The sequence below is a fragment of the Delphinus delphis genome, chromosome 1 (genome assembly GCF_949987515.2).
Source record: "Delphinus delphis chromosome 1, mDelDel1.2, whole genome shotgun sequence".
Lineage (NCBI taxonomy): Eukaryota > Metazoa > Chordata > Mammalia > Artiodactyla > Delphinidae > Delphinus > Delphinus delphis.
This window is the reverse complement of record NC_082683.1, coordinates 104,914,239-104,937,842: the sequence shown is the minus strand read 5'-3', so window position 1 is coordinate 104,937,842 and position 23,604 is coordinate 104,914,239. Positions and strand designations below refer to the sequence as shown.

The following is a 23,604-nucleotide window of genomic DNA, read 5'->3' as shown; positions in this document are numbered from 1 at the left end:
GTGCCTCGGGTTCAACGTCCAGCCCTCTGGGCTAACGTCAGACTCATCACAACCCTGGGCGCAAAGAAACTGTTAAGAGATGCTGGTCTGCTCCTCACAGAAAACCCTGAAAAGAAAGCGCAAGGCTCAGCCCCTGGTCGGCTGGGGCCTGTGGACCCATTCTAGGGGACAGGCCAGCTTGAGTGCCTTGAGCCTCCAGAGTTATAACCTGTTATCCAGCAACACGATTGAGAAAAAGCTTCAAGCAGAAAGAACATCACAGAGTGTAAGACCCAAATGATTCAGAACACCAGCGGGCTGCAGGCTGCCAGAATTATCCTGAAACCCACATCTGCACCTGTGGCTCAAAGCAAGGACAGCAGCTGCTCTAAGGTGGAAACCAGGGCTCCTCCTAGGCCTGTGCTGGCATAAGTGGGCTCTTCGCCCACCGATCCCCACCTGGCTAAGCTCCCCCTTCCTTAAGTGACCAGACAGTCCCAAAGAAAGGAAGGGAAAGGGGTGGTCCACCCCCAGTATCTGAGCCCAAGAAGGTCTCTCCTTACAGCTCCTGTGATGTGAAGGGAGCCCTTTTTTAAAAAAAAAACTATTTAATAGCTTTTATTCTGCACATTTATATAAGTAACAGTTTTACCAGGGAAATCGTTTTCACCCAACCACCATATATCTGAAAGCATTATGTTGAAGTATAAACTCAAAACGAGGCCAAGGAGGCTCAGTAATCCTGGGGCTTAGAATGTAGGAGCTGAGACTTCCCCAGTCTGGAGGAGTTCCATGACCCTAGAAGAGCAGGTACTGTTGTCACTTGGAGCAAGAATGGTAGACAGAGGTCCTGCGTCAGCTACACTTTTCAGTATTGGTGAAAATGAAAACTGTCCACCTGTTTTGATGCCTGTTCAGTCACACAAGAGAAAGCCATGAACGGTTTCACAGTCCGGTTTGCTTAGGGAGGACATTTTCCCCGGGCATGTTGGAAAAACGGGGAAAACCATGATTTCATCTGTTACACTTTTTTTTTTTGCACGCACTTTTCACCAAAACATTTTCCTTGTAACAAAATGAAACTCTCCGAAGAGTCGTTTCGGATAGTTTAAATCCTGATACCTTAGAGAGGGTCAGATAATAGTTGTCCATTAGCAGCCTAATTAGTGATAAACAGCCTGGTGACAGATCAGGAACACGATAAGACCCCAGGTGCCAGGAGCTCGGAGGATGATAAAGATAACCTCTACAAGCTTTGCTGTTTCGCCCGAGCCAGCCCAGCCAGAACTACTCAGTGTCCCCTACGACTACTGGTCCACTCTATGTCTTTAATTAGGTTGTTCTCCCAAGTTACTGTAGCAAACCCCGTCCTTAATAATTGGACACCGTTGCCTAGGACCACACAGTAAACTCACTGCCAGGACCATTTCACAGTTTAAAGAAAGTGGGGGCTTCCCTAGTGGCGCAGTGGTTGAGCGTCCGCCTGCCGATGCAGGGGACACAGGTTCGTGCCCCAGTCCAGGAAGATCCCGCATGCCGCGGAGCGGCTGGGCCAGTGAGCCATGGCCGCTGAGCCTGCACGTCCGGAGCCTGTGCTCCGCAATGGGAGTGGCCACAACAGTGAGAGGCCCGCGTCCCGCAAAAAAAAAAAAAAAAAAAAGAATAAAGAAAGTGGTAGCCCATTGGGATGATGGATGTTCACAGACATCAGGGCTCACAGGGCGTCTGCGTCTATGTTCACACGCCCTCTTCACATGCTGGCCAAGTGGTTATCCGGTCTTGCAGGTCTATCTGCAGAGATGCGGGACTCACTCTCTCCTGAGACCATTCATTCTACTGGGGACCAGCTCTGTAGCTCTGCCCCTCCAGCTTACACCTAGTGGTCCTCCCTGGATCTGCTTCTTAGAGAGTGTGACTCTTCTATAAGATTTCTGTTTAGCTATTTGAAGGCCTCCACTGTGACTCCCAAGTCTTGATGGGTTCAGTGACCCCAGTGCCTTCAGCCCTTTCTTAGGAAACACAGACATGAGCTCCCTCACCACCACCCTCTGTCTCCAAAGCTTTCACAGTCTCCCAGAACTTGGGGTCTTTGACTGCTCAAATACTCACACAGGAGCTGATCAGTGCACAGCATGAAGAATGTCACCTCCCTTGCTCTGAATGTCATACTTCTTTTAATGCTGCCGGAAGTCACATAAACTTTTCTATCAATCATATCACTCGCTGTTAACCACACTGCCCTGTTGTCAAACAAAGGCCTCCTCCCCTAGAAAAAGCCTTTTATACTCACCTCTACACCCAAGTCTAGTTGCTCTGGAGGCCCATACGTAGGGCACTGATGTATCCCAAACAAAGTTCCTATTAGAGTGCCCAACTATTCTAGACTTCGAATGTCTTTTAGGACCTGCTTCTGCACTTTTAAGCATTAACTACTTTTCTCCTTGCTTCCTGTCATCCACAAATGACACATCATCCAGGCTGTTGATGAGAATGGTGGACAAGGCAGAGCCCTGCACCATCCTGTACAATCTCCCTACAGACTGAGTCGGATCCCTCTTTCAACCAGTTACTAAACCCTTAGCACCACGCTCACGGTCTCCATCTTCACCCCGAGGGTATCATGAAAGACCTCACCAACGCTTGCTAAAGTCCACATCTGCAAACAATCTAAATGTCCATCATGGAGGGAATAGCCAAACAAAATCAATTTATTCCTACAAAGGAATTCCATGCAACAGTTTTAAAATACGGTAAATCTATTTATTCCAAGACATACGTTTTTATCTTAACGACATGCACAATATTCCATTCTCTCTAGAAATAGAATTCCTCTATAGGCATAGAACTGTATGCATTCCATATAAATGCATGGAAAAAATCTGAGATGACACAGATCAAACCGACGTTACCTGTGAGGAAACTCTGACTGGTGTGGTCATTTAGGAGACCTCTATCTATATTGCAGTTTTTATGAGAATGCACTGACTTAGTACATGAATACAATATAATTTTAAATAGTCAAGATATATGACATCTAGGGAGTCCCATGATATTACCAGTTTAATACTGATTTCCAAAGAGAGACCAAGACTAGTTTGAAACAACTTGTGTTTCGTAAACGCTAATCAGACGGCGTCCTGTTTGGATGCGAAGTCATCTCTTTTACAATTTGCTCAAGAATCTTCCTTCCTTGCCCTTTAGAAAATCTTGCTCTCCACAACTGCTTGAACATGAACCGAGGTTCAGGTGATGCAGGTCAGTGATCTGCTGCCCTGAGACGAGATTAAGAATGTGTTGGGACCTGGAAACATGGTAAGGAGCTGGGTCAAAGTGAGCAGCTGAGCACAAAGAGACACCACTTGGGCCAGTGGGAAAGGACCAGAGCCAGGCTGCTCTTGAGGGGCTGGGGTTGGGGGGATATCCCAAGGTGTGTTCTGGGTTTTCAAAGAGCATGTCCCAGAAGCACGACGGTCTAGAGCAACCCTCCAGAGACATCTGGACAGAAGAAACCCCCCAACGAAGCAGCTACATGCTGCAACACACACAAAAAGGCACCCACATCCTCAAAACCATGCTGGGAATAAAACGTGTGGGCATGTGGTGAGGGTTATGCCAGAGACACAGATCAACACTCATAAGCAGGCTCTAGGCATCTCTGAGCTGGGCCCTGTCAGTCACTTCCGCTGTTGATGCTCAAGGTCCCACATCCCTCTGTGCCTCTAGGAAGCAGCCCTGGCAGCGGTTAAGTAGCTGAGTGGTGCCAAAGGAACAGACAAGCTTATCTTATCCATCACTTCAATTATTCAAGACATGAGGTGGGACTTCTTGTCTGACCTAAGTCACTGCCAAAGTCTCAAGTCCTTGACAATGAGTGTTCCTGAGCTAGAAGAGCCTGGTGTGCTGAGTGCACGTGACAGAACGGCTGCTGGGCCTGGCAACCATCCCAAAGTCACTGTGTCATCGATGAAACGCTCACCTGTTTGGTTACCTGTGCCCCGAGTTTTACTTCACCCTGACCCCTGCTTTTAGATGATCAGAATTTTTCATGAGCTGAACCTTTACCTTGATCCCTCACCGATGAGGAAAAAGGAGAAAGTGCTCCCTGTGGCTACGGCACCTCACCACCCCTGCACAAAGGACGTGGCTTTGGTTTGTTTCCACGATCAATGGATCCTGCTGGGCCACAACCACCTCTCACAGGGAGCCAGAAAAAGGTCCCCGCCCTTCCCAGTGCGGAGGCTTAGAAACGATGTCTGGCTGACTTCAATTAATAGGGTGGGAAGTAGAGGCAGGGGAGAGAAGATGTGGATTGTGGTACAATGGGTTGCCCACCTGGTTCTTGTCCATCGTCCATTTACTGCGAGCCCTTAGCAAAAACTTACAAACTCCAAAGGTCGACATAAAATTAAGGGTTAATCTATAAAGTCTCTTCTAACGCAATGAAGGTGGGAGGGACATAGAGAAAAGAAAGAGCAAGGGAAAAAGGGACAATTCCATAGCAGCTCTATGTAAATTGTTCTAGAACTGAAATGATCTGATTTTCAAAACCATTTTCCTTAATGTTTAACTAAAGCTTTCCTGGCTGCAGTTTGAACCCACAATCCCTCCCTCAACAGTCACAGGAAACATGGAGACGGCCACCAGCCGACCCAGCTGCTACACCTCTCTGGCCCACCTGGGCAGTCCCGTGGGCTTCCTCTCTGGCTGGATGGCCTCCCGCCTCGGCAAGGTCTCCTGGATTGGCCCCAGGGGCTGGGGGTGGCACTGCTACTGATGACAACCCTCCATCAACCAGAAGAACTACTGAGCTCCCAGCATAGGATAAGAGAGAGCCCTGGTGGGCGGCGGGGGTCAGGGATGATTTCTGAGAGATGTGTGAGGTCTCCTGGCCACCGTGGGCTCCATGATCATTTCACAGTGTATAGGCAAGCACCTTTCAATCTCTTCTGGACTATGGAGGGGAGCTAGAAGACGGATGGACAATTGCTCTGTTTTAAGGTTATAAATTTGCTCCTGTTTTCTGAATTATCACAGAAGACAGAAGCAGCAAAACAGGGAGGCCCTCGCAGAAGAGGAGGAAAGGAAGGGCAGGATACAAGACCCCTCTCAGCTCCATGGGGACTCAAGGCGATTACTCACCCCAGAGCTGAAGGACCTCCACCAAGCATTCCCAGATGTTGAATTCAAGGGTCTAGATCAGCAGGCCAATGTTCCCTCCCTCCCTGGCTTTGCCACCCATTCACTCAGGAGCTCTAAAGTGGGGGTCAGGCCCTCCTAGGGCAAAGCCTTTAGCTTCTCTCAAGCAAATCTGCCTCCTCCAAAATTGCTATGGGAAGCCCCACATCAAAGTGGTCTGGTGACCTCTTACCTTCATCCCGAAGGATTGCATCCGGGTGGCCACCTCTCTCCCGATTCTGCCCAGGCCAAGAATTCCTAGGATCTTTCCATTCAGCTCTGTTCCCATGAACTGCAAACAGGTGAAGAAGTGGAAGTCAGCACCCAGAGTGGACCTCGGGCACCCAGCCAGGTGGGGTGAGGCAAAGCCGGCTGCTCACCTTCTTCCGTTCCCATTTGCCATCCTTCATGGAGGCCGTCGCCTGGGGAATCTGTCTGCAAGGACAGACAAAGTCAGCGGGCCCACCCAGACCCTGCCAGCCCAGGAAGGAGGCGCAATGTGAGGGCTGCACAGCCACTATTTCTGCCTGGCATCCCCCCAGGGAACCAAGCTCAAGCTGGGTCTGGGGGGCTTAGGTTCAGAAACACCGAGGATGGTCAAGGGAGGGTAGCAGGGGGAAACCCTGGGCAAGACCTGACTTGGAGCCCTGGGATTTGTCTCCAGCTAGGTGTCTGGGAGGAGGTTCTGAGTCCATCTCAGTGGCTGGAGTATCAGCCTGAGTGACTCTGGGCATGTAAAAAGCAATAGCTAATCTTCCAGGGTTTGTAGGGATAATGAAATGGGGTATTGGTAGACTTTGATAACACCAAATGTTCCAGAAATTCAAGAATTTCCATTTTCCTATTCCATCCAGAGCCATAACCTACAACATCTTCCACTGTATCAAGGGACAGCTGAATACTTATTCTCCCTTGAGAGTTAGGCTAGACTGGGGTGGGCGGGTGGTGTAGTACAGACACTTCCAACAACCACACAACCTCCTGTCCCACCACACACACACGCACACGCACACACGCACACACACTCTCTCCACAGCTTATCTCCTCCTACTGGTCAACATGGAGGTCTGAGTCTCTATGTGTTTTCTGGAGAGGACAAAGGAAGTTAGGGCAATGTGAGAGGTCAGAGGGCAAGATGTGTCATGTGGGACATGGCCCTCCAGGCTTCTCCAGAAGCTAGAAAGGAAGAGACAAGAAACAGTGTTTAAACATCAGGTCATTTAATGCTCACAACTGCATGGGGGTGGAGTGTGGCCACTGGGGGTTAAATACCTTGCCCAGCATCACTCAACTAGAAGTAGCGCAATCGATTCAAAGCCAAGGAAGACATCCCCACCAGTTAGCCTCCCAAGTATTTAAATGCAGGCGTTCCTGCCGGCCACAAAATTCAGAGGTGTGTGCACGTCTGCGTGTGTGAGAGAGAAGAGATTCCAAGATAACTCTTCCTGTATTTCCACTTCACTGACTTCTTATAAAAAGCATTCTTTCCTGTCTACACGTTACCAGGACACAGACTTCCATCTGAGGGTGAAGTTGATGGGAATCTGTTCTACGATCAGAGTCCCAAGAACTCATGGGTAAACTCAACAAAGCTTACATAACAAGTTCATGGAAGAAGCTCCATCTCACTGCTCTGGCCCGTGGGGCCTCATTTCAGGAATGTCATTTAGGACAATGACTTGCCTTGAGGAAGTGCTCCGCCTTCAGCAAAGCCAGCCAGATGAGATGCCTCTGACCGAGTGAGACAGAGCCCCCGGCTCTGGCCTCCCGACCTCTGCCCACCCGACTGCAAGATGCCATCTCAGCGATGTGCGTGCAGCACCACGGGGCACAGGAAACCCTCACACCCTCCCTCTGGGCGCTCCACCCAGCTGGCCGTGGTGCCTCCCCAGGTTTCAACATTTCGGGATCCTCACCAGGCCAGTCTGGGGAGGACCATGACATGGGCAAGGGACCTCCCAAGAATTATACGGAGGCCGGCCCGACTTACAAGAGAAAATAAAGCAGGCACAAGGGTGAAATTTACATTTGTTGTATTCTCCACTCTTTCTTTCCGTGCCCTTGTTCTTCTCCAGCACCTCAGGAACAGGCAAAATCTGTTCAAAGTCCCCCACCGTGAGGCCCATTCAGCCCTGCTCTCCACCCACATTGCCCAATGCTCTCAACTTTACCGTGCACACTTCCCACCCCCTCTACCGCTGCCCTGCCTGGAAAGTGGTCTGATTAAACCAGCACACAGGGGTTATGAGAGACTGGTGATTCCTTCTCACAGGGTGCTTCTTTCTTGGGTTTGATGATGAGTGAGGTCATGATGAGTGGCTGGCGACAGGGCGCTTCCCCTAAGTCATACCACTTTGCCTACTCCTTTAAGTAAAGCTGGTCTTGGAATAGGAAGATTATTCCTGACTCGCAAGGGAAACACCACCTCCAGAAAAAAAGTGAGAGAATTAGAAAGCTGCACTGGGATCGCTCCCTCACGCCCCCAAGAAACCAAAAAGAAACCACCACTGAATTTAATAGCACAAGTGACACCAGGGCATCAGGCCTCAACACTTCTGCAGATGTTCCAGGAGATCCAGACAGCCAGCTTAGGGATCCCTTCCGGGCTGGGTCCCTCCTGCTGTGCAATTCTCCCTGTTCTTCCCTTTCTCCAACCTCCTCTCCTCTTCACTGACAAGTGAATATCAGTAAATACCTAAGATCTCAGGTAGAAATCTTGGGGAAGAGTTAGAACAAAGGTGAACTCCCCCAGATCCCCTCCCAGCAGGGAGGAGAACAGGTCTTGAGAAGGGAAAGGAATCATTTCTCAGCCCCAGAAGGTTTCAGGCCTGAGTAGTGACGTGAGGGGTCCTGGCTGCCTGGGTTCCTTGGTTTAAGGATCCGCGGATCTGCAAAGGGACCCAGAGCATCTTCCTGCCCTCCCACTGGCTCCTTGCCCTTCCCACTGACCCACTGCCTGTTCAACAGCAGTGTTCATACAGTCATTTTACCACCCAACACAGTAAGATTCATGCACATCCTGTGTGTTTGCAAACAACCTGAGAAGCCACCTGACCTTGGTGTGCCAGAACCAGTGTAACGAATGTTCAGTTGAGGACTGACGGCCTTGAAGGTTCTTAGCAGCCTGCATGTCACCAAGCTGAAGTGTTTCTAAGTTTCTCGGGGTCAGTTTGCTTAGGGAGTCATAATAATTGACAGACCACAGACAGTGACTCTGCTCAGAAGTCAGGGACTTACCTGGCCAGGCACATGATCATCCCACAGGTGAGCTCCGCAGCGCTGAGGCTGTTCCCACTGGGGGTGCTAAAGATGGAAAAAGATGGGGGACATCGGTCAGCCAGACCCAGGATTCCCACTCCTGTCCCAGTGGAAAGACTAGTGCATGCTGTGCTCTCTCTCCCACTCCGTAAGCTTTCCTCTTCTTTTTGTTTGTTTTGTTTAGTTTTATGGGTTTTTTTTTTTTTTACCTTTTTAAAAATTGAAGTATAGTTGATGTATAATACTATATAAGTTACAAGTGTACAATATAGTGATTCATAATTTTTAAAGGTTACACTCCATTTATAGTTATCATAAAATATTGGCCATATTCCCTGCATTGTACAGTATATCCTTACAGCTTATTTTATACCTAGTAGTTTGTACCTCTTAACCCCCTACCCCTGTGTTGCCCCTCCCCCTTCCCTCTCCCCACTGGTGGCCACTAGATTGTTCTCTATATCTGTGAATCTGTTTCTTTTTTGTTATATTCACTAGTTTGCTTTATTTTTTAGATTCCATATGTAAGTGATAACATACAGTATTTGTCTTTCTATGTCTGACTTATTTCACTTAGCATAATGCCTTCCAAAACCATCCAAATGGCAAAATTTCATTCTTTTCATGCCTGAGTAGTATTCTATTATATATATATATATATATATATATATATATATATATATAACATCTTCTTTATCCATTCATCTGTCGCTGGACACTCAGGTTGCTTCCATATCTTGGCAATTGTACATAATGCCGCTATGAACGTTGGCGTGCACCTATCTTTTAGAATTAGCATTTTTGTTTTTTTTGGATATATACCCAGGAGTAAAATTGCTGGGTCATGTGGTAGTCCTTTCTTTAGTTTTTTTGAGGAACCTCCAACTGTTCTCCACAGTGGCTGCACCAATTTGCATTCCCACCAACAGTGTACGAGGGTTCCCTTTTCTCCACATTCTCGCCAACATTTTGAACTTACCTGTCCTTAGTGAAAACCCCTAACACCACGCCACTGCCCTGGGTTCTGTGATGTACTCCTGCCCTAACCCCAGGTCTGGAAGAAAACCCCTTTGCCCTGGCTTTATGTTTTCCTGCGGAGGGACCTCCATTCGAGAAACACACTCATCTCTCTACCCAAACTCACTTCTCCCGGGCCAGAGAAGTATCTCAATAGATTGGGAGAGACACGTGTGGCTCAGCCCTTCTCTCTCTCCTCTTACTTTAGGATCTACCTGCCTACAGAAAGACAAATCCCTGCTGTTCCATGCCATCAATCTTGTTTTTAAAATTTTTTATTGGAGTATAGTTGATTTTACACTGTTGTGTTAGTTTCATGCCATCAGTCTTATTGAGGCTGTACCCGTGACAGATACAGAGGTCAGCCCCTTGCCCACAGACCTTTATCAATTTGCCCAACCTGTCTTTTTTTCAGTAACAAAGCTAATATTTTTATCTCGTCCTGTTTGACTTTTCCTCCTATTTCTCAACAAGTTTTGCACTGAGAAATCATCCTCACAAGTTGAATCATAGGGTAATGTTGACTCTACCCATCTTACAGAAAGGAAAATAGAGATAATACCCATGAAACTATTTTTCTTTTCTCAAAGGCTTTTTCTTGTTGCTCTTGGAATAATTTATTAACACACGTGTTCACCCTCCTTTCCCTCTACTGGGTCTTTTCTTCTCTGGAAATGAAGGTTATAAGGTGAAAAAAGGTCAAGAGATCCTATTTTAAAAAAGTTAAAAATCAAGATAAAAGGATTCTCAGACATGTATACACTGATGTGTATAAAATTGATGACTAATAAGAACCTGCTATATAAAAAATAATAATAATAAAAAAATAAAGTAGACCAAGAAAACAGTTTCTTTCCCTTGAAAATCCAGAACTTTTCAAAAGGAAATAAATAAAAATTAAAAATAAAAAAAGGATTCTCAGAGTCTGTCTTTCCATAAGAACACCTGGCTTCCTGACTCGCCCAGCGAATGACCAGGCTACATGGGATACAGGAAGAGGTGCGGGGACCAGGGGGCTGGTGCCTCTGGGTCCAGCGCAAGATTGGAGGATGGGTTATTGGTTAACATTTCGTCTGTTGGATATTGACCTCAGGCAGACGATTGGGTTGGTTAACCCCTACCCTATGGAGGGAAGTGGAGGGAAGGGAGGGGAAAGTCTCGAGAACACTGAGGCTCCCGAGGGAAGAGGAAAGGCTCGAGGACAGAGGAGTGGAAGGGGTTAACCTTGCCACACCACTTAAATGCCAGACCGAAGCCAGAAATGAGTGTTGCCTAGCGCTGGCATGCTGCCATGACCTTTGCCCTGGGTTTCTGCAAAAACAGCTCTAAAGGGGACCCCTTCCCTCTTGGCCCTGGAGTAAAGAGAAACTGGGTTCCCGGCCCCCGAAGGGTGCAGGGAAGTGAGGAAGAGAGAATGGGAGAGTCCGTCTGCTAGCAAAGGTTATGCAGCTGCACAAGGGAGACCACAGTCAAGCAGAGCCGACAGAACCCGGCTCCAGATGAAACAGCCGAGGGGGAAGGGCAGGGCTGAAGCAGGGACTGAGACAAATCCACCAGCATTCTTCTGATTCCCCAACCAGGCTGCAGGCGTGCGAGCATCTGGGGGCAGGTCTGTGAAGCATTTTGAGATTACAAAGAGAGCCTCTGTGTCAAAACCCCGGGAACCGCTAAGCGGTGAGTGCTGCGCCCCTCTCTGGACTTGGCCTGGAGCGGGCGGCCTCCTGGACCACCACCCCACCACTTCCACGACTTACTTCATGACCAGGATGCCCTTCCTTGTTGCAGCCTCCAGATCCACATTGTCCACGCCCGTGCCAGCCCGGCCCACCACCTGCAGCTTCTTGGTCGCGTTGATGACATCAGAGGTCACCTTGGTGGCCGAGCGGACAATAAGGCCTTCGCAGTCCTGAGGCAGAAGAAGAAACACCTGGATCCACAGAGTTGGTCTTTGAGACCTCGTAAAGCCCTTCTGTCCAAAGTGGGAGTTCCTGCAGGCTGGCTGACTTTGGATACATTCAGGGAAAGGAAGGCACGTTTATGCACACACATCTGAAAGCCCCCGCGATCACTCATGCCTGGGTTCACATCCAAGCTCCAGCCCTGACAAGCTATGACTCTGAGCTTCGCCCTCCTTAAGTGTGTGAGGAAGAGATGAGACAGGAAGGTACAACGCCTGGCATGATATCTGGCCCCGCTCAATGGACATCACTTCCTCCACTGGACACGGAGCTACTGATGGGAAGAGGTGGGATTGGATTCCACTTTGTAAGCCCCTATGCCTGGTACACAGAAGGCACTCAATAGATGAATACATGAAGTGAATAAAAGACAAATTGTTAAAAGAAAAACATTTCCTAAAACAGAAACCAAAGTAAGGAGAAGGGCAGAAAATAATTAAACTTGTCCATAGCTACTTGGAAAACCAGGCAATATAAGGCTAAGACTATACCTATGTGAAAAATCAGACTTTGTGGATTCATCACAGCCATTATACTTGGGCTAAGCCAGACCCCAGGACAATCTTCCTTAGGCTCATCCAGAATCCAGTGGTATCTTCTGCAGAATAAGGATACTGTTGCCAAACACCCGATGAGAATCCCCAGGAAATGGAGCAGGTGAGCAAATACACACTCTGTCCCAAGCTGGCTGTCCCAGGTTGGTGGGCAAGCAGCAAGGGTCACTGCACAAGCATCAGGCTGGGAACCAGGAGGCTGGGGTTCTAGGCCTAGGGCTGGCAATGACAAGTTGGGTCACTGTACCAAGTCATGTCACCCCGTACCCTGGTCTCCTTCTGTAACATAAGAGCATTGGAACAGATGGCCCCTGGGGTCCCTCCCACATCTGATCTGACACCTGTAAGCCACGCTGCATTTCCCCAGTGGAGCACCCAGCTCGTGGGTTCTCCCACGAGAACCTTCTCTCTTCCCTCCTCACCACACGGATTCTGGAGACAGAGAAAGGCCATGGGCATCTGGCTCCCAGGGTGAGGACCCACACTGTGTTTACTGTGTGCAAGCCCAGAGCCTTGGAACCAGTTTGGACAAGTTACATGCAGAGCGAGCACAGAGTTCTTTTCTCTCCACGGATGGAAGAAGAGGAATGAAGCTTACGTCGCAGCCTGTTTAGATCTGGAGGGCTTCTCAACACTGGGATGATTGTTCAAGAGAGGCTGCAGCATTACTTCTCTGGAGGCATGAATGCTTCATGCATCCCCACTGGCTGGGGGCTGTGCCAGACCGCAGACAGCTGGATGGAGGACCCTTCACGGGCACTCCAAGCCTTTTGTGTCTGTGGTTCTGGATAGAATGCTCGCTCCAAAGCTGCCAGCCCTTCCGCAAACCTTGGGAATCTGCTTCCCACAGGACAGACCCGCTGTAGAAGAGGATGCAGACTCCCCAGGAGTCCACCCCATTCCTGCAGACCCCGAGGACAAGCCCAGAAACAGCATGGCGTTTTTCTTTAACAAGCACGACCTCTCTCTGTGGAAGGATCTCCCTTACAGAGATTTATCCTGCAGTCTCTCTCTACTTTTCCCTCAAGGGTGTGTCCCAGCTTTCTCTGAAGCCAAGAAGTCTGAAGAGCCTCCAGTCAGACCAGCACAGATGTACATGCAGAGCTCACCCATCCCAAGTGGGAATCTGCCTTTGCAGACTCCCATTCAGCAGACGCTGGTCCCACACGATCCGGGCATTCCTGTGGCCAGAGTTCACAGGCTTTCAAGACCCTTTACACCCTCAACTACCCCTGTTCCTGTTCATTCAAACACATCATCAATTCATTCATTCAAGGGAATTCCCTGGTGGTCCAGTGGTTGGGACACTGCACTTCCACTGCTGAGGGCGCGGGTTCAATCCCTGGTCAGGGAACTAAGATACCTTGAGCCACACAGTGTGACAAAAAAAAAAAAAAACAACAAACAAAAAAAACCAGAATTCATTCAACCAGCATGCATTTACTGAGAGCCTGTGTGCCAACCAACCTAGCTGCCGCTGATCCCTCAAAAGCCCTGCACTCCAGGCCGGGTCCCCTTCTCAGGCCCCACGTCATCCCTCGGAGACTTGGCTCCCTGCAGTCCACTCCTCTCCTCTACTTATGCAAACCGCAGTCCTTTGCAAATCCACCCGCATCTTCCCTGCAGTTTGCAGTGATTATAACTTTCTTCTGCAGCACCCCAAGGTCCTCTCTGGCACTCCCGCAGTGGGAATCTCAACACTGCACCCACTCTGCTGTCTACTGTTGTCTGCTTTGTGCGTGCTCTATCTGTATAAGAATGCAGGCTGGGGGTTTCCCTGGTGGCGCAGTGGTTGAGAGTCCACCTGCCGATGCAGGGGACACGGGTTCGTGCCCCGGTCCGGGAGGATCCCACATGCCGCGGAGCGGCTGGGCCAGTGAGCCATGGCCGCTGAGCCTGCGCGTCCGGAGCCTGTGCTCCGCAATGGGAGAGGCCACAACAGTGAGAGGCCCGCGTACAGAAAAAAAAAAAAAAGAATGCAGGCTGGAACAGGCATTTGCTTACACTTGGGTTTCCTCCCCACTCCCAGTCCCACAGCTGCTTCAGAGCTGGAAAACAACAGGCCACTGTTCTGCTGGATTTATGGCTGTTCCGGACAAACTATGCAAACTCAGCAGTGGAAACCCATTCACGTTCCTCAAGTTCACACATGCTTCCTTTCCCAAGAATAGGCTTGGCCTTGGGGATGATTCTAGCAGTGCTCCTGCTTCTGACTTACATCACAGGAGAAGTCAGAGAACCTCTCCAGATCATGTTCCCCAGCTATAGAGAATGCAGGTGGGCGCGGTTTGGCACAATATGTGTGATCCTGATTAAGTAGATGGTTATTTAACTCTTGCAAACCAAATCCGAGTGTAAAGGCTAGAAATTTGCATTTTAAGAGAGCCTTTCAAAACATGGACTCTTGCATCGAACTTTATTCCCTTCTTATCCTTTCTGCAAATTCTGAAATAAAGATACAAAGGTGCTTCAGTAAATTAAATGCATTACCAGCGTGCGTTTAGAGGATTCTGACTAGCATTGCTAGTTAATGAAACAGAAGAAAATATCAGAACGCAACACATCTAGTAAGGGTATTCTTTCATGAAACTTTAGTGTATGTGTGTACACATATGTGTGTGTATAGTGAGTTATAATGTAAAATGAATTTCCTATTGTGGGCCATAGTCAAAGTTTAAAAGCCACCGATACATGCTAAGATTTCAATGTTCCTGCATATTAGGCTTATTTAAGATGTGACATCTGCTGATAGAAGAGGGGTACACAGTCTAATAAGAGTTTAGTTGAGTTCCAAACAAGATGCTTTATTATTCCAAGCCAGTGTTTTCCAAACTTTTGACTAAGACCCACAGTAAGAAACACATGTTTAAGTTATGATTTTATACTCATATACCACACACACCACAAACACACAATAATTGAAACAAATATCGTGACACAATACTTAGCCTTACTATCTGCATTGCTCTCTGATATTTCTTATTTTGTTTTTTTAAATGCTAATCATGACCCATTAAATGGACTTCATCACCCACTAATGAGCTGTGACTTGCTTCAAGTCTGAAAAGCATGGTTCTGGGGGATGATTGTACTTCCTGACCACAGACTGAGAGAGAATAAATTGTGCCTGCCCAGAATACCAAGGAGTGGGAACGGAGGCCAGGCCTGGTTCAGGCACTGGGCCCCAGTTTCTTTCAGTATTAAAAAGGTTTAAACAGGGGAGGGCAGGGGCCACTAACCCAGGCACCTCTCCATGCAGAATAACAAGAGGCAAGTGTGGATATGAGGACCCTCCAGTGGCCCAGGGAGACTAACCAGCAGTCTGAACCTAGTGCTTTTTACAAAGACAGACATGAAGACTGGGCACTCCCAAACCATCCAACAATGTAGCCAACAAACACCCCTCCTCTCCTGCCAGAAGTTTTCAGTGCCTTTAAAACGTCCTCCAAGTTCCAGCCCCAGATTCCCTGCACCCACCCGGCCAACCTCTCAACACCATGGAAACCCTCCACTAGTGACCAGGGCCTCCCATTCTAGTCAATTCCACACTCACCACTCCCTCTCAACCCACCCTACCCCCGGGGTACAGAATTTTAATTTCCATAACAAAGCTGGGAAGCCCCAAGTCCAGGCCACTCTTCCCAACCCGGTGGTCTGGTGGAGGTGAGAATCTAGAGACCACTCCACTTCCTTCTGGCCACGGCCCAGAGCCAAGGCCATGATACCATCTGCACAAAAGAGGAGGTGACAAGTGTGAGGTGCCGTTTCCCCATCCAGTCCTAGGGTAGTCCAAGGATCACGTCCTGAGCCCTTGGCCCCCACCGAGTCCAGGCTGATCACCCGCTTCTCTCCATTTGCAACGCCATGGAGAGGCAAAGGCTAGGCTGCCGGATGGTCTCATTTAGCACTCAAGTACTGTGTCATCTGGTCACTTGTCTCACCGTGTGTTGGCCAGGCTCCTAACTAGCTGACAAGCTTCTTTAAGAAAGAGACCAGGGACTTCCCTGGTGGCGCAGTGGTTAAGAATCCACCTGCCAATGCAGGGGACACGGGTTCGAGCCCTGGTCCAGGAAGGTCCCACATGTCACGGACAACTAAACCCATGCACCACAACTACTGAGTCCGCGTGCCACAGCTACTGAAGTCCGTGATCCACAACAACAGAAGCCACGCAGTAAGAAGCCGGAGCACCGCAACGAAGAGCAGCTCCCTCTGGCCGCAACTAGAGGAAGCCCACAAGGAGCAAGGAAGACCCAACGCAGCCAAAAAAAAAAAAAAAAAGACAGGGACCAGTCAGAAACTTCTCTGCGTACAAGCCAGGGGCAGAATACAGTACCACGGGGTGGGAGAAGAGCGGCAGGGGTTCCATGGAGAAACACAGCAGGAGATACAATGGCAGTTATGAAGACCATGCGATTGCCTCACAGCTAAAGCAACAGTAGCCACCTCTGTGGTTTGATTTAAGGGACTCTGGAGAGGGTGAATTCGCGCTGAGACTGGTTGAAGTTGGTAGGAGGCTATACTGCGGGGTGTGGGAGTTTGGGGGAAGGGGAGAATACATCCGGACGGGTCGGGTAGAGACACCTGGGCGCTGGGCACAGTTACAGAAGTAAGAAGTACAGAAACTGGAGTGAAGAGTTCACGAAATAAATGTTATAAGGCAGGAAGAGGCCACCAAACCTCGCAGGATTTTTACAAGCAAGTTAGAGAAAGATCTGAAGTAAACTGCACAAACGGTGATAACGTTCCTGAGAAAGATCTGCTAGGAAATATACGTTTCCTGGGAGCTTTGGGATCGGAATCTCGTCCTATCAGGCCATTCCTGACCCCGCCGAGCCCACTGGCGGAGACTAAGCCTGGACAGCGGCGGCCGAGGCGACTGCCGCGTGGCCGGCGCGGAGATCTCGGGCGCCCCCCGCCCGCCCCTCTTTCCTCCGAGCGCTCCCAGGCGGCAGAGGGGCGGTGAAAACTCTCAGCAGTCTTGCATCAGATGAAAGGCGGGTATGGCGTTTGCCGCTCCAGCCGGGCCGCCTTCCCTGCAGCTTCTCCAGCAGCCACGGAACAGGCTGGGACTCCGCCGGGGCCCCCCAGGGAAAGCAGCACTTGGCTGGGCGAGCCAGGGCTTGGCTGGGGAAGGATCGCCGGTCCCTGAGCTCCAAGCAGGGAAGCCACTTTGGCGCCTCTCCCCCGGAGCCCCCGCTGGAGGTGGGGAGAGGCGGCGCCGGGCTGCCAGGGCCACTGAGCGCAACGGCCCTGGGAAGCCGCGCTGGCATCCCCCGGGCAGCCTGCAGGACCAGCTGAAGCAGCCAGCACTTTGCAATGCTGGCGGGAGGCATGCCAACGTGAAACACGCGGTTGCAAACGGAACGGAAAGTTTGCATCCTGCAGCTTGCCGCCCTTTGTTCCTCCCTCCTTCTTCTCCCTCCCCCCTTCCCAGCCCCCAATCTCGGGAGACCCCAAGACTGACACCAGCGATGGGGGTGAGGGTGGGGCACGCTGGGCCGGAATTGGTCAGCCAGTGTCCGCGGAGGATGCCTCGCAGCCCTAGTCTGTCTCCCGCTCGCCTAACCTGCAGCTCGGCTATCAGCTCCTCCTGGCTCAGGTTCTGCTTCTCCACCACCTGCAGCCCTCCATCTTGCAGGATCTTCCGGCAGCAAGGGTCCAGGCTATCACTGATAAGCACTTTCCGTAGATTTGCAAAGGCCATTGCTGGAGTCGGCCTCGGAATCGGCAGCTCTCCCTGGGCAGAAACACCTAAACGGAGAAGCTGCTGTTCCGGCTGGCTGGCTCGTGTAACTGGGCAGGATTCGCGATCTCCCGCTCCCCCTTATCTCCCACTCCTGCTCCTGCCGTCTCCTTTTGATTGGACAGAAACGCTCCAACTCTCTGTGACTCCGCCCCCTCCTCGCGGTTCGGAGCTTTCAGATCCCCGCCCACCATATTATTCTCCGGAGATGAATTTCTCAATCTCAGCCGAAGCATGTATCTACACCTGGTGTGTATACAGAAGCACAATTGACGCTGAGTAGCTGATTCATATCTGAAATAAACTGAGAAATATTCGTTCTCGTCGTGAGAGAAATGTTTCATCTTCATTCTTTCCTCCTACGGACCCATTCACTAATTCCTTTACAAGCATTGATTGAACGCACCTACTATGTGCAAGGCACGGTGCTGGATGCTGAGAGGCTCGAACGTCAAAAAGACATAGCCCCTTTCCTCTGGTGGCCTAACATCCGAGGGTACCAAAGACACAGACACGGAAAGATAAATTTTAAAAAGCAGAGGGAAACCGTTTCTGAGACCTCACAGAGCAGTGATTACTTCCACATGAATGATGCAATGAGAATTATGAGCTTAAAAGAGAGCAAGGGCCTGGTGCCTTTGGACCAGCCAAAATGTTTGTTCAAGTTCAATATTCTCCTCTTCCTCTCTGATTATAAAAAAAAAAAAAAAGAAGAAGAAAAGGAAAATGAGATGTCAGTCTGGCCTAGTTTACATATTGACCAAGGAGGTACTTCCCAGCTCTTAACTCCTTTATGTTGAAACCCCACAGCAGACATGCTTTTCCATGCCCCACCTTGCCGAATACTGGAAAATTCCATCTTGGATTATTTAAGGCCACCTAGGATCAGGGATGCTCATAGATGGATTAGAATTCAGTGTTTTAGACATATCTGGCCCAGTTAAGCGCTGTGTTCTGCAGTCCTGCACCATTCACAAAACTCAAGTGCTAGACCCTTATCCTATAGAACTATGCAATGTCAATATTCTGACGTAACGAAACTTTGGACAGATAATTCCTAGGCACAAATCAGAAGTTAGACCAAATGCTGCCAGTGGGAAAGGAGATAATTTGGCTATTCTGTTTACTGGTTTGGATGATTTCTTGGTCCTACATTCCAGCACTCGTGAGTATTCCATTTCTCTTCCTCTCAGGAGGTGCCCAGCAGCCCTGGGGGTCCTGGGAGCAGATGGTGGACCTGGCCCCAGAGGCTAACAAAGAGACTTGGGAAGCACCCATTTTGCTTACCACTTTCACTCACCCGCTTCCAGGACTCACCCTCTGCTTTCATTCAGTGTAGAATCTAAAGCCCGCTGTCTCTAAAGGGTAACCCGCTGTCTCTAAAGACACCCCTTTACCCCAAGTCAAACTTCTCAGGTGGTGTTCAACTCACAACCAGAGGCCCTTCACACCTGTCACCTGGGTATTATTTTCTTTCTTTATTATGTACGCCCCACCTACTTTCAAAATGACACACAAAAGATACTTCTAAGACCATTAAGAAAATAGTTAACAGATAAGAGTCCATTTCCAGGTAGAAGGGAGGGTGTGTAAAAATTTCTACCCTAAGCAAGTCAGAAATATTCCTCTTAAATTTCTATAGCATTGTCCTCAAGTTATTTCACAGTGCCTTGTACAACATATATGTGAACATTTCCCCCCAGGATCAGAGATACAACTTTATATCCCTGTAATAGTGCCTCGCACAGCGCTTTCCATATTGGACATTCAGAAGACGTTTCATTCAAAATTAATTTATCGAGCACCTACTATGCGCCAGGTACTGTGGCTTAACACTCGGGGTGTGGTGATGCACAAGTCACATCCCTTTCCCCAGAAAAACAACAATTAAAGTGTAGCATTTGAAGGATAAATACAGAGGAGCTAAAGTGCTTTGGGAGCAAGAAGGAGACCCCTCAGCACAAACTAGAGGCAGCAGGAAGGATTCTAGAAAGGTTGCCTTTGAGCTGACCCTTCGGTGTTCATTGAGGGCAGCCACTCTGAGAGGCCCAGGGATACAGAGATGAGTACAACCTATTCCGCCTTCAAGCTGCTCACGGTCAGCCGCCTACTCTTGAAAGCATATAGGATGTACAGTATAAGAAACAGCCAGGTAGAGGAGAAATAACATTTACAGAAGCCTGGAGACGTGAAGAATTATGAGACGTTCGTAATGGCTTCTCCAGGGGCACTAGCAGTGGGAGGTGCCGGGGAACAGATGAGACTGCAGAGGAGCCAGGAGTGAAAGGCCTTGTCCTGAGAAGAGGTTTAAACTTGACTGGAAAGGTAGTACAGAGGTGCTGAGCCAATTTTTAGAAGCGATATGATTAAATGAGCTGTGGCTGAGCTGAGCCTCGATACTGTTAATGTAGACAATATCCCTCCCCATCCCACCCACCCCGACCCCTCACCCCATCTCCAACTTCAATTGGAAATTGCAGGGTTTTCTTTTATAATGGTGGGCTGAGTGGGGCAAATGTTCTCTCTCTCTGTGTTATTGCCTCCATCCGTAAAACAGGAACTTTGGCCCTCTTGGAAGCATTAGGAAAAGAGTTCCGCCTTTCTCTCTTAGACCCCTCACTCCCTCCCTTCCCCTGACCCCAGCCCCTTGGGAAGAGAGCCTGATCTGATTCTGAGTCTGGGGGAAAGGTTGAGTGTGAACCCAGGTCAGCCCTTTCTTGGCTCTCTCTCCTGGAGCTGGAAGCCCACAAAATAACATGCACTCTCCTGCTTCCTTGTGTGTGTTGAATCCCCCAACGCAGGCCCCACTCCACACACCTGAGGGTACGGGAGCTCCAGCCGCCCAGCTGCTCTGCCTGTGGATGATAAGTTCCGTGGGTGAGGGGCAGCCAGGAGTAGGAATCCCAGTTTTCTACTTGGAGCCCAGCTGCGATCTCCAAACCCACCTTGGGAATAATAAAACAGATATTTTGAGAGGTAGACGATGAATTGTCATCTGTAGAATGTGCACATCTGGATTTGAATTCCAGCTTCTCAAATTACTGATTATGTGACTATGGGCAAATGACATTGCCTCTGTAAGACTTCGTTTTCTTCTCTGTACTATGAGACTAGCACTGGGCTAGTGCTTATTTCACAAGATTGTTGTGAGGATTAAATAAGGCAGAGCACGCAAATGACTGCTTGGCTTTCATTCATTCAGTCAGTCAATATGTATTTGTTGGGAAACTGTAAGCCGGGCACTGCTGAAGGTGCTGGGAATGAAGCTTTGAATGAGACAAACACAACCTCTGCCCTCACGGAGCTTATGTTGAAGAGAGAAAGTAAGTAAATAAATAGATGAAAAATTTTAAAAGATAATCTCAGGGTGTAAGTACAATGAAACTGAGTGACGTGGTAGAGGATTGGGGTGAGGGGACCTCTATTTTAGTCGTTATGATCAGGGACGGTCTTTCCAAGAAGATGATATTTGGGTTGAGACTGATATAAGAAGTCAATTATCCAAAGAAAGAAGGAAAGGGAATTATAGACAGAGCGAAGAGCAGAACAAGTCAAGGAGCACTCGAGGGACGTGCCCACCAATATTTCGGTAGCTTTTACTGTGTGTCAGACACAGTGCCAGGCTCTGGGATAACGACACTGGGCAAGTCATGCGAGGCCCCTGCCCTCAGGGAACTCGCAGTCCAGTGTGTGAGAGCGTGTGCTGCATGTTTGGTCTATAGTGGACAGTCAGGAAAGCCTCTGAGGAGGCAGCACTGAAGCTGAGATCTGAAAGTGGAGGAAGAGCCCTGGAGAACATCTGGAGGAAAGAGAACAGTAAGAACAAAGTCACTCAGGTGGGAAAGAGCATGGCTTTTTCTAGGAACTGACAGAAGGTCCGAACACCTGTCATGTAGGGAGAATAAGGGGGAATGGGGCCCAAGATGAGGTGGGGAGGTAGGCAGGGGGTCAGACCATTCAGGCCATGGGAATAGTCTGGACTTTTGTGGATGCAAAGAATACCTTTTTTTTTTTTTTTTTTTTTTTTTTGTGGTACGCGGGCCTCTCACTCTTGTGGCCTCTCCCGTTGCGGAGCACAGGCTCCGGACGCGCAGGCTCAGCGGTCATGGCTCACGGGCCCAGCCACTCCCCGGCATGTGGGATCCTCCCGGACCGGGGCACGAACCCGTGTCTCCTGCATCGGCAAGCGGATTCTCAACCACTGCGCCACCAGGGAAACTCCAAAGAATACCATTAAAACTGGCCTGAGGGGAAAAAGGGATCACTCAGGTCTCTGAAAAGATCAAGTGCAGACAGAAATGAGTTCAAATGGTGTCACCGGTCATCTGTGTCTCTCTCCTGTCTCTGTTTGCCTCTGGGTTTGCTTCATTTCCAGGAAGGCAAGATGTGGCATAAATGTCACCAGAGAGTGGAGAACAGAATATTCGGCTGTATATTCTAGCAGTTTAGCATCCTGGAAGACTGCACTAGTCTTCCGATGGTTGCTGCAAAATGTCCAGACCTGATCCTCATTGGGCCAACTTGGAACATGTATCTGTCCCTGAACCATTCACTGTGGCCAGCGGAAGGGACTTGCTGACTGGCCAGTCCTAGAGAAAGCACCCACTTCAGAGTTAGGGAGAGGATTTGTTCCATCGGAAGTGTACACTAATAGTGTGAGAAAAGTGGGTCCCCCTAAAAAATTCAGGGTGCTGAACCAAAAGAAGGGGAGTGGGGACTGGAGGACAGGCTGGCAATACCAGTCGCTGACCACGACACCATGGTAAGGAGTTTGGATTTTATTCCAACTAGGATGGGAAACCATTGAAGGATTAGTTAATAAGAAGGGGCAAGTATTATCTAAGTTTTAAAACGATCACTCTATTTTAACACACAAAAAAAACCCCTTTTTACAGTGTTGTTTTGATGATGATGATGTGATAACAATAAATACAAGGATATAATGATTAGAAGAGAAGTGGGTCCCTTGTTTGGCACGTGAAGCCAATCAGTAAGGTACACGCAGAACTTGAAAAGGCAACTCTCTGTCAGTAAAACTAATATTAATGACTAATGGATGAATTTAATCACCTGAGAAAGTAAACCATCCCGAGAGAACGTAAATGCCTGAAATAGGAGTTTGGGGAACCACCAGATCAAATGAAGGCAAGAAGAATACTATTTCACCCAAATACAATGGAATGTTAAGGGGAAAAAAAAACTCGTAATATAATCAATTGTATTAAAATTTTTCTGAAAGGAATATATTAATAGAAAGGCCGTTCTGCTTGTTCAAAAGGGTGATTCGAGGCAAGTCTTGGCTTTTACCCAGCACTGTTCCAGGAGAAAAAGAGGAAAACAGTGCATGTGACAGACAGGAGTGCCGAGGTCATTAGTAAGGTGTACTCTGATGTGGTACAGAGAGAATTCATCAGACAGTATCATAGTCTGTATAAAAATACCCCTGTTGACTATGCAGCTCTTTTTCTTACCATTTTTCTGAGTAATTATTTTACTTTCCAGATACCTTGATGCCAGCAAGGGGCCACTGGGTGGATCTGTTTCTCAGCAGATCCCATCATCTTTGGGTCCTGTAGCAAAAAGAGAAACAGGCAGAAGCTAAAAGGCTGTTTTGTGAAGGGCGCCTGTCACCAGGGGAACGCTATGAGTGACAGGCGCAAGGGAACTGGTATGGCAGTCTAGTGGCAGGCAATCCCCTTTCACGAACACAGAAGCTTTCGGGTTTATACTCTGGTCTCTTGTGAGTTAGGCTAGCGAGAATCTCTGAAACTCTGATCAATACTAGGGGCTCTGATAAAATCAAATTTTTAAACTTAGTGACCCAAGAATGAACCCTGAGCTACTACCTTGGGAGTCTAGTAGTCAGAGGGCTTCCTTCTGCTATCTCAAGCTCTCCCCTCTTTACCTTCAACCGCAA

At 48.9% G+C, this 23,604-nt stretch overlaps 1 protein-coding gene across 1 annotated transcript in view; it reads right to left on the bottom strand.

Annotated features, from left to right (window-relative positions):
* The window catches only part of PHGDH (phosphoglycerate dehydrogenase), a 31,042-nt gene extending 13,282 nt beyond the window's left edge, over positions 1–17,760 (bottom strand). Inside the window, exons 1-5 of the mRNA XM_060007110.1 lie at positions 17,511–17,760; positions 11,184–11,335; positions 8,392–8,457; positions 5,535–5,589; positions 5,348–5,446 (exon numbers count right to left, since the gene is read on the bottom strand). Of these exons, the coding sequence (XP_059863093.1) occupies positions 5,348–5,446; positions 5,535–5,589; positions 8,392–8,457; positions 11,184–11,335; positions 17,511–17,648 (510 nt within the window). The 5' untranslated portion in view covers positions 17,649–17,760. The remainder of the gene's footprint in view (positions 1–5,347; positions 5,447–5,534; positions 5,590–8,391; positions 8,458–11,183; positions 11,336–17,510) is intronic.
* Between the last annotated feature and the right edge of the window lie 5,844 nt (positions 17,761–23,604).